The 11,113-nt window shown below is 42.6% G+C and overlaps 1 protein-coding gene across 2 annotated transcripts in view; it reads right to left on the bottom strand.

Moving 5' to 3' along the window:
• Nucleotides 1-6: 6 nt before the first annotated feature.
• sesn1 (sestrin 1) overlaps nucleotides 7-11,113 on the bottom strand; it is a 58,164-nt gene continuing 47,057 nt past the window's right edge. Inside the window, exons 1-9 of one of the 2 annotated variants that reach the window (XM_014993923.2) lie at nucleotides 5,340-5,623; nucleotides 4,654-4,719; nucleotides 4,356-4,556; nucleotides 4,081-4,263; nucleotides 3,753-3,989; nucleotides 3,406-3,660; nucleotides 3,130-3,320; nucleotides 2,886-3,030; nucleotides 878-2,788 (exon numbers count right to left, since the gene is read on the bottom strand). In XM_014993923.2, coding sequence (XP_014849409.1) covers nucleotides 2,702-2,788; nucleotides 2,886-3,030; nucleotides 3,130-3,320; nucleotides 3,406-3,660; nucleotides 3,753-3,989; nucleotides 4,081-4,263; nucleotides 4,356-4,556; nucleotides 4,654-4,719; nucleotides 5,340-5,441 — 1,467 coding nt within the window. In that variant the 5' untranslated portion in view covers nucleotides 5,442-5,623 and the 3' untranslated portion in view covers nucleotides 878-2,701. Of the gene's footprint in view, nucleotides 2,789-2,885; nucleotides 3,031-3,129; nucleotides 3,321-3,405; nucleotides 3,661-3,752; nucleotides 3,990-4,080; nucleotides 4,264-4,355; nucleotides 4,557-4,653; nucleotides 4,720-5,339; nucleotides 5,624-11,113 lie in introns of those variants that run through there. The other variant, XM_014993922.2, reaches the window with a different exon arrangement.

The following is an 11,113-nucleotide window of genomic DNA, read 5'->3' as shown; positions in this document are numbered from 1 at the left end:
AACCTGTTTATTTGCTTCTTACAGCATTTATTGTTACACAGATAAGGGACAAGGCAGTGCTTACAGGTTACACTGAATAGCCTAAGTACAGCGTTTCCAAATTACATAATTATGACTCGAAGAAAAAAAAAAAACCAGGACTTAAAAGCCATGACAGCTTCCCCCAACTTTTTGGACATCGGTGACCTGTAACAAGCACAAGACAGGTCGAAGTTTTGAAATAAAAACACGTTAGTTTCGAAACATTGTTCTCCGATATGAAGGTCGGTCTGCTGGTTGATATCAACGTTGTTGCTATTCCATACGTAACTGGGGATAACAGTGAAATCTTTGGCCAGCAGAGGTGAGTTCCTGCTGGCGATTCTGCATTGAGAGACATGCCTGTGTGGCTCTGATGGGGAAATTCACAGATTACCAGTCTCGGGTGGGGAGTTAGCATGATGGTCAGGAGCAAAAAGAGACTTTGACCTCAAGCTCACCACAGGGGAAAAAAAAAAAGGACCATTAACTGATCCCCCAGTGAGTCATGCAGCTTTGAAGCAGGCACAGTAAAATAAAACTCGCATGAAAGTCCCTGAACTGTACTGATAATAAACTGAACTATTCCCCTGAGCTCAGCTTACTAGTGATCTCAGCTTTTTGTATTCAGAGCTTTTAGCTTTAAAAGGCCCCACTTTGTGTCATTTTTTTCCATGAGTTATCAATGTCTCCAGTTTTTTTGTTCAACCAAAACTATGTAACTCTACCTAACTATGATGCGAGCTGATAGTTATGGTGATTGTGCTCGATTCCCAAATTGTACTGGTGTATGTCTCTTTTATGAAGTAGTAAAAGTATATGTTTTTTAAGGACAAAACTACAAACAGTACACAATAACTCAGTATTATAGTTTATTTTTTTAAAACTTTTTTCCATATTTTCATATAAAAAAGTGTCAGTAACTGACATCAGTCAGGAGTTTGAAAGAAAAAGAAAACTTCCACTTTCTCTCAAACCACTTTCAAATGTACCATTCCTTTATCATTGCAGCTCTGCTCCTCCTCGCATCATCGTCCGCCTGATTTTCTCAGTCCACCCTCAGAAGAATGCAGTACTTTACTGATTTTTAGTAAACAAAAGAAATAAGCAGAGACCTTAAACCTCTGATTAAAATAAAATAAAAAAAAAGCTGCTTTTGCACTGGTTAGACTTTTCCTCGCAGGGAAATAAGCACAACTACAACCTTATTGCCTTCGAAAGCTATCGACCGCAGGCAGCCCTGTGTGAGCTCTGGATCCCCCGAGCAGCAGCCCAAAGAGAGTCTCTGCTCACCAAAGAGCACTTTTTACATGTTTAAAAACAAAAAAAAAAAAAACCAGAAGAGGTATTTTACTGGTAAAATTCACAATCAAAAGCTTTGAAAGAGTTAGGTCAACCAGTCAGGCGGGATAAGCGGAAGACGAGATATGACGGAAGCAAACCCCCTCCTGGAGAACCTGGTTTCCAAACTTTCTATTCGATTTACATTTCTATGATTTTTTTTTTTCCAATACAAGAAAAAAACAAAAGACATCATCAATGAAAAGAACAGTTTTCTCACAATAACAGAGCTACAGCAGAAGCAAGAAGGCTTTCCTTCAAAGTGCCTCGCTTTTTTTTTTTTCTGAAACAAATGAAATTCCAAGACATACATTTCTTTTTCTTGCCTCCACTTATTTTTGTGAAGCACACACACACAAACACTCACACACCTCAGTCTTCAGGATAAACAGAACTCATCCACACCTGTACAGTCAAACTCAAAAACGGGCTCAGACAGTGTTCTTTTGAGTTTTTCACCCCACATGGAGGGGTTTTCACACTCCTCGGATTAGCTTACTTTGACGTTTGAGATTTGGGATGTGGTTAAGGGAAAAAGAGGGCGTGGGGGGGGCGGGGGGGGTAATGCAATGGATGTTTAATGGACAGGGGCTTTTATAAAGGGATTAAGGGAATTGGGTGAGGGGTGATTTTGGGCATCAATATGATCCCTCTAAAATACAACTGGGAGCAGCAGCATCAGCACGTACGCACACTGTGCTGGATATAGTTCAGGCACACGTAGAAAACACTGAAACAAAAACAACAACAACACTAGAGTTAAAACCATCCCCTTAAAACCATCCCCATCTCATACAAAAGTGAAATAAAAAGATGTTTAAGAAACTAAACAAACAACAGTGACGACAGAATCAAAAGTGCAGGCTGGGTCTGGCTGCACAGCTTTCTTTCTGGGAAATTTCACCAGGATTCTCAATCCTAACATGAAGTGAGACAGGCAATGCTGGAATACTGAAATGTAGTCCTGGATGTCTCCAGTGTCAACGCCGGCGCAACCTCCTGCCCCCAGCAGGGCTGGAGTTTGCTCAAGGCTGTCCTCTGTTGGTCGGTTTTGGCACTGCAGGCAGCGTCTGACTATGTTTGTGGATCCACTTGTAGTTTGAGATGACTTTTCTCCAGTAGAAAATCTTCTTCCCTTGATTTCCATTTGTTCCGATCTTCTCTGCAACGCCCAACCAACAAGCATTGTCAAAACCGAGAGCTCTTTTCGCTTAAATCCCCAAACCCCCCCCCCCCAGCCCCCCCCCAACAAAAAAACTCCCATGAATGTTTTTTTTTTTTTTTCTTTTTCTTGAAGTGTTCCAGAAAGAGCAAAGACGACAGTAAAAACGCCAAAAGCACTTCATGTCATGTAGCGGGTGATCGCTCTCAGAGCGTATAACAGTTCTGCTTGCATCCGTGCTTCCATGAGAAGCAGATTAACATGGACCTGCAGGAGGAAAAAAAAAAAAAAAAAGTGACATTAACGCACTGCAGCAGCGCTAACCACACATAAAGAGCTCAAAACAGGAAATTCAGAGCTGTACCTTCTCGGAGTGCTGAAACTGCCTCCAGAAACTCTCATACATTCTTTTGGTGGTCTTCTCAGGGCTGCACACCATGGTCTTGATGTAGATCTTAAAGCTGCGGTCCAGAAGCTGATTTATCTCCCCATAATCATAGTCGTCATACCTGAAGAAGACAGTGGAAAGCCGTCAGCAGCGAGAACAGAGAGCGAGGCAGAGCAGATTTTATTGCCAACATAAAATCAGATCCTATCTGGTGACGGACCTGATGCCAAACATGCAGTGGATGTAGTTCCAGATGGCTCTGCGCAGCATGCTCGTGTCCACGTCCTTATGTGTGGCCATGGTGTTGTATGTGAGGTTGTAGGCCATCTGAAACTTCTCGTCCAGCATCTGGCCCACATCAGGATACAGTCTGTTGACCAGAGAGAAGCCGTGGTCCTCCCAGCTGTAGTCCTGCGAGAAACAGGCGCAACGTCTCAATAACGTGCATCCGGACCGCGTCCTAAAGCCGCTTCACAAGACCCCGTCCGACATTTACCTGCGCTCTGAACGTGGGCACCTGCTCCCCCCTCCTGGAGAAGTCCTGGTAGCCGTAGCTGGTGTCCTCAAAGTGACGGGAGATGTCTCTGGAGGGGACGCACTCCTCGTCCTCCGACGTGACCACCAGCATGCTTTCCGTCTTCTCCCTTTCAAAGCGAGTGGCCATCTCCTCCTGGCTGGCCTCTTCGTCGTCACGGCACTCCTGCAGCTGCTTCATCCTCTCCATCAGCTCTTCCACCTCACCGCACATCTCCTGCGAGGACGAGAGCAGGTAAAGAACAGTCAGCGACAATAAAGCACCTGCTCGGTTTAGCAGATTGTCCTCTTTGCAGGCGACCCACTCACCTGATTGCCCAGCAAATCGTCGTGGTGATTGGCGTGGCCGTTGCCGTTGGCTATGTCGCACACACAGTACTGGCTAACGGAGGGCGGTCTGAACGTGTGTCCGCCATCGCAGTTGATCTCTGGCATGATGCCGCAGCCGAAGGTGAAGGAGGAGAGGGAGTGGTAGTGGGTGAGCAGGACTACGGCGTGGATGAGCTCTGCCAGGGACCAGCTGTGCTCCTCGGTCTTCAGGAGGCGCTGAAAGCAACAAGCGGGACAGGTTGCCGAACGGAACCACAACTGGAGGTCCGGTTCTCGCAGGCGCAGCACGAGATTTCCCTCTACTCACCTCGATGTGCTCCTTGGTGAGAAGCCACGGACGGTGGGCTAGGATTTTGTTGATCTCCCCGAGCTGCTGCAGCTTCTGCGGCGCTTCGTTCAGGCCATTCAACCACTTGGTGTTCCCCCCGACCTGAAGGAAGTCATTCACGTGCAGGTTGACCAGGTAGGAGCACTGGTGGCGAGCAGCCGCCTGTACCGTCGGGTAATAAGATCATCAGACTGACAGGAAAAAAAGCTGATTTGGTTGTTTACGTAGGGAGGGATGGGAGGAGAAGGATGTACCATAATGCAGATGTAGTGCCTATAGTGCAAAGGCAGGGGTCCGTCCATCTGCAGCAGATAGTGCTGCGTCCGGAGAAAGCTCCCCAGGTACTGTGGGTGGAAGCTCATCACGAGGGAAATGTTGTCCAGCCGATGGAGGGCTGCAAATGCATCCTCAAATATCGCCTGCGTACTGGCGTCCACTTTACTGACTTGAAGAATCTAAAAAAAAAAAAAATAATAAAAAATGGCTAATTAGTTGTTTTGTTGTTCACAGCAGATCTTACAGTCTTACATGAGATTAGAGATTGTCTCCTACCTCTTTTTCAGGGATAAATCTGCTTGGTCCGCTTCCTAGGGGTCTTGGGATCCTTATGCCTAAATCCTATAAGACAAGAAAAAGGGAAGAAATATGATCAGTTAAATGTGAGAGGAAGGCAGAGGAAAGGAGAAGTGAATGCTGCAGTTAAATGGTGCTAGAACCTCCTCTCTCTTTTTCTGCTGCAACACCGAAAGAAAATCAGATTTGAGTCTCATTTCCGCATGATACGTTTAGTTTTTTAAGTAAAAAAAACAACAGCCTGAATGATAAGCAGTATACCCTCCCATTCACAGAGAAATCTTTACATTGTCTTGTTTTGTCCAGTAACTTTCCGCTGCTTGTCCAGACATGTCCCCTTAGCACACGCTGGGAAGTCCGGCAGAAAAGCATCATTCACAGGTGACACCGTGTTTAAAATACTTTTAAATGTGTCCTATATATGCCTTCTTCTTAAGATTTAAATTCAACACATGAACATGTATGATTTCCTGCATAGTGATTACAAGTCTTCACTCTCGTAAACAGGTCTGGACAAAAGACTGCACTGCAGCCAGTCCGCTGGAAGGACAAATGTCGCTTAAAACAATTCACAGAAATGTGACACCGTTTTTATTCAAGCACAGCAAGACTAAACACTGCAGTAACGCAAAAACATTTTTCATTTTTTGCGTCATTTCTATTACCTTTTTGGCGAGCCGTTCACAATGGGTGCATATCTTAAACAAGTCTGTCACTGCGATTGAATTATTCTCCACGTTTTCTGACGGTGCGATGGCGTGCCTCATTTCGTTTCCTCCGTTTTTCCTCTGCTTCTTTCCGCGGAGCAGAGAATTAAAAAAAAATAAACAGTGTAAATTTAAATGGCTCTGTTTCCTCCTGTCTTTGTTCCTTGGGGCACTGGTGGGGGAAAGTGGCTAGGCAAGCGAGCACTCAGCTGTTGCGGGCCCCTCAGCAGAATACCGTCCTTTACGGCTCATACATTCGGTAAATAAGTCGAGGCTCGCGTGAGTGACACCTCCGGCAGCCAATCAGAACGCGAAAACAGATTCCAGACAGCCAATAGCGGTGCTGGGCCCTGATGAGGCGTGGCTAAGCGTGAGGAACGATTGCGTCCTAAACGTGAGCAGAAGGGGGGTGTGACAGTCCCCCTCTAAGAAAACATCATCACTTCTCTCTGCTGCTTCTTTTGTTCTCTGTTCCTATTGATCATGATTGAATTTAGTGTTTTTCTTGCTCTCAGTGTGCTAACTAATGCCTGCAATCGGCTGCAGCCGATTCCTGAACGATCTTTCCACGCAAATCAGTTCAATCAATATTGATATAAAAGCATGATTATAGCTCTGCATTTCTTAAAATAGACCTGAGTAATGCTGTAAGGTCAGTTTTAAGCAAAGATAGCATGTTTTCTGTGTGCATCATTGCAATGTGCATGAAAACAACAACCAGCTCTTGCAAGCAGCAGCAAGCCCCCCTGTCGGCTTGTTGCTGTACTGAAGGAGCAGGGAGAGGAGGGGGTCTAAGTAAGCTGAGTCCCCAGCTCTGTTTGGTGAGCAGCAAAAATAATAATATATATATAAATATATATTTAAAAAATAGACATAGAGGTCCTCTGAAAGGACCGGCATCGCCACACCAAAATGGATGACTGCATGAGCTGCTGTAACAACAACAGCCCTTCAGTTTGTGGTTTTGCACCACAACCTATCACATCACAGATAAAACCATTCCTCCGCCAATCAGACCTCACTGAAGGAGGCCTTTTAAAGCCAAGAGGAAGCAGAGATAAGAAACGGACAGCTCAATAGCTTTGTTTATGCCAAGCCTGACAATAACATGTTCAGTGGAACGGCTTTTAACTAGTTTAAATAAAGCACAAGTTACTAAGTAAATGATTCCTCCCCCTATGGCATCAGGATATCACTTTAAAAGGCAAATTTTATTGGTACATTACAGTTTCCACCTGACATTGACCTTGTTTTGATATTTCTAACATGATTACTGTAAAATAAAAAAAAACACTTCCATAAATTGTAAAGAGCCAGTTTCTTTGGCATACAATGACCAAGATGAGAAGCTTTCATCAACTCAAAGAAAATTTTATTTTAGGGCATAGTTTGATGTACCACAAAGTATTATTTAATGTGGTTTTTTTTTAAACAAACTTTAGTATCAGGCAAAAACTGTCTTCAAATCACTAATTGAGGTGATCTGAAAGGATGATTGTAATCAAACCTGGGCCAATGAGAAAACAAATCGCCCCTTCTTGTAAAATCAAACAGTGTTTAGCCTTTTTTTTTTTTTTTGACAGTTTAGTTAATTTTCCCCTTGAACCGATTACTGCCTGACCTCTCATAACAAGAAATCCCTCAAGCTGAACCTGTCGGACAACACGAAGTAGGCCAATAGATCTGAAAAAGTAACATAGGTGCCATGTGATAGAGAATCTCCAACCATCACTTCACACACAGTTGATGTACAGCCTTATTTCTGAGATGCTGCAGCATGCGATTAGCCGGGACATTGGAAACTCTCCACTCAACATTTCTCCTCGAGATTCATTGTTATTGCAAAAGCTTTTTGGAGTTGTTGCCACCAAGGATGGCACGACCAGTTACAAGATTTAGGAGGAAATTTTTCTTTTCAGATGGTCCAGGATTTTTGGGAGAGCTTTATTCACTTAGTAAGTGACATCGTTTTTTTTTTAATCTATCTCTTATATTTGATGCGGTTATCTTCATCGGATGCTAAACCTTTATGAGCCTTTATTTAGATGTGACAAAAATGCAAACACAGCAGAAATCGGTAAAGAAACAAATACTTTTTCAAAGCAATGTGCAGCCAAAAGCCTTAATAAGGGTTTAAATGGCTCATTTAATGCAAGGTACCACAGCCAAGACAACATCTATATTCAACATTCTGGACAGGCCACAAATAAATTGCAGCACACAGTGAAGTGCTTTTGTTTTCCAAATGCCAGCAGGCACACCAGAAAAGTGTCGTATTTTGGTGGCTGTGGGCACACGCAAGCCCATAAATATCTGCATGTCATGGTTATTAGGGAGGCTTTAAAATAACATGTTTTTGCAGCTAATTGGGGAAGGGAGGAAGAGAGGCCGCATACCACTGAAACATTCATCCATTAACATTAGTATTTGTAGGACTCTGAAAGGTGAAAAACAGATAAACAAGTTAAATTTGGACATAACGAGCTAAAGAGGAAGTTGAAAAGAAGGCAGGCAAGTCAACAGCTGTAAGCCTGCCCAGCCAGTTTCTCAACCACTTGCTAGCCCCCAAGCACTGATAGCTGTTTAGCACCGTATTCAGCAGGTTCATTGTGTGTGTGGAGCCAGCCCCTGCCAGCTCCTCTCATGATGCCACAGGGTGGGGTGCTGGCCAGTGGTAAACATGCTCCCACAACTGGAGTCAGCACTCCCGGGCTTGCTGGGAGCCCCATGGCTCAGCAAAGCTGCACAAGAGGCTGGTCAGCATTAGGGCTGACGACACACCAAACCTTTTCACATAAAAGCGCTTAGGCTCAGGGGGTCCGGCCTCGCAGGCGCGGCCAAACGCTATTGTCAGCGTGGACGCACTGACTAGGCAGTTAGCGTTTGCACATCCGATGTACTCCTATATGTGGGTCAGTGGTTTAGTAAATACTGTACAACATAATTTTGAGTTTTTGTGCATCATTTTGCATCAAAAATTAGACTATTTGTGCAATAAACTTAGTTTATTTCCAGTATTCATGCCCCTAAACAGGCACAAACTTCAATATTTTTTTGCCTGGGATTATGTGTGATACACCAAGACAAAGTAGTGCTGAATGGAGCTAAATACAGGACGATCAAGGAATAAAGCTGTCCAGAATGATGTTCACAGACTCCCTCCATTCAATATGTCTAACCTTAAGTTAGTTTGCAATGAAGAATGGGCAAACATTTCACTCTCTAGATGTACATGGCGTTGCCCTTTGTGAAAAAACATGATACAACTCAAGGGTTACACATACTTTTACAGGGTTTTGTGAATTTTGCTATTTTAAATTAGAGAAAAGTGCATTAATTTTCCATTTTTAAGGGGCTCTTTGCTACATTAACAGCGTGTGGATGTAACACTAGCTTCGGATGAACCGGTTTGGAAAGATCTCACGTAAAAAATAAAATAAAGTAAAATAAAAATCAAGAAAGTACGACTCTCTAGACACAAAAGTGATTTTAAACGAAGTGACATTTTAAGGAGTGAGGTCTGCACACCCACCTCCAGATTCCTCAGGTGTCTATAGATAAGATTATTTCCTGCATTTCATTTTCCAACATTGACATGATTAAAGAAAACATGCCTTTGCTGCTGTCACAGCCTGCTACTCTACACACGTATTCTCGTTACCTTTTGAAGATTGCTCAGAACACAATGTGACATATAAAACCACACTGCGGATGTCTCAGGGGAATCTGAAGACATACATCGTTAGGCGTCTCACTCATTGTGTTTGATGTCACCTGCAGGGAGCCTGAACTGTCAATCAGCTATTCTTAGAAGAGGAACTGCAGCAAAGCAAATGAGAAAAATATCAAATCACTGGGTGAAATTAACCAGGACAAGATATTTTGAAAAGTTTCTCGCTGTTGCTGGGAATACACCTGGAGTCCTTTATAGGCAGAAATGGCCGACGACGTGCCGGTTGCGGTCGGACTCTCAGAAACAACAGGAATCATCTCAGATTTGTTTGAGATACTCATCAGCTAGAGGAAGGGCGTGAACAATGGATACGTTTCCACTTGATTTAATGTCAATGAAAATACACCCCAACTGCTGGAAAAGCAGGGGGGGAAAAATTCAGTTATTTCTTTCACATTATAAACAAGATGAAAAGCTGTTTTCCCCCCAAAAAATATTCAAATTCACTTTTGGTCTACTTTTTATAATCCTAAAAAGTTGAGAAAATACCTTCAGACAATTTTAAAAACCATAAAAGATATACATGTTAGTTAGGCGTAATTCATAGTTCATCTGCAAGATTACTTTAAGGTATTTAAAACACATTAAAGAACAAAGTAGTCTTCAAAAGTAATGTGAATTAATCTAACTGAACAATGTGCATTTAAGGCACAAACATCGAAGCATTATTAGCTAGAATATAAATTAAAACTGGTTTATTTAAAGTTTAAAGTACTAATATACAACTCTGAGGCAGAAAGCTGTTGTAGCACGTTTTCTTATCTCGCCATGTATGATGGCCTATCTAAATACAGGTTTTGCGTGGGTGTAAATGTGAAGAAATCGAACGTATTTGTGACACATCAAGTCTTGTTCCATTTATAGAGCATTACTTATGATGTTCTCAAATTACTGCATCTACTTAAAAATTTACAACAAAAGTTTATGACACTTTCCAAGTGCTTTTCTTGAGAACAGAAAACCAATCAGTAATCCAAATGTATATTTACTGTTAAATTGGTGATATATAGACTCAGTCAGGTGCTTCTTGTGCAGAATATTATTTAACAAGCTAAAATGTTACCTGGTTAATTAGTCAGGCTATGTGCTCTGGTTCAGCCTGCACTTTGCTGCTGCTTATAGCTTGTTTAACTAGCTTAAAACTCCTGCCGCTCCTTTAATTTCTAAGCGAATTAGTCTTTCTTTCCGCCAGCAGACCAGCAGTGCACAGCAAAATCAGTCATGGGTGGTTTTAACAGACTATTTTCTGATTTTATTCATTTTAATACCAATAAGTACATATGAAAAACTAATGTAAAGTTCACTCTTGTAATATAGTTTTATGCTCACATTAATCTTGTCCAGTCACCAACCTGCGCTCTGTGAACAGCTACTAGTCTTTCAAAGTTAATTTATCTTCCTTTATAAAACCACAGGTTAGATTAAATCTTAAGTGCGAACACCAACAAGTGCTTGTGTAAAAAACAAAAAAACTACTTTGTGGACTATTTTCCACAATGTTACACGAGTTATAACGTAAAATGTGCTAAATCAAAAACCAGTGATTAAATCTGAAACGCATGACAATTTCGTAAAGTGAGTCATTTTTTGACAAGTTACTAACTTTGGGAGCTACTTTCTCCTTTCCAGCTGTTTCCCTGCTTTACGAGCGCTCATAAGCCTTAATGCACTAAAGAGGCTGATAAAACTTAATAAGATTCAACAACAGGAGAGGAAGCCATGGCAGATGTGAACTCTTGCACATGTGTTTTCAGCTCTGCGGCTGCTGTGTTTTCTCATGCAGTTAGACGCGAGAGAACCACAGAAACTGTGGGGATGTTCAACAAGTGGCACAAGTCCACAGACCAGTTTAAACCCGACCTATCGGTGCGCAGAAGAGAGGAAGCAGAAAACCCTCAAACACTGACATAAGCCTAGCAACAGGCTTCCACCAATTGCAGCGAAGAACAACAGTTTCAGGAACCAATCTTCTCCGCTTGTGTCTCTCTCTCTAGCTTTC

This window comes from Poecilia mexicana, unplaced genomic scaffold (assembly GCF_051168715.1).
Source record: "Poecilia mexicana isolate PSO_F unplaced genomic scaffold, ASM5116871v1 scaffold_21, whole genome shotgun sequence".
Taxonomy (NCBI): domain Eukaryota; kingdom Metazoa; phylum Chordata; class Actinopteri; order Cyprinodontiformes; family Poeciliidae; genus Poecilia; species Poecilia mexicana.
Note: the sequence above shows the minus strand (reverse complement) of the source record. Positions and strands in the feature narration are given on the sequence as shown.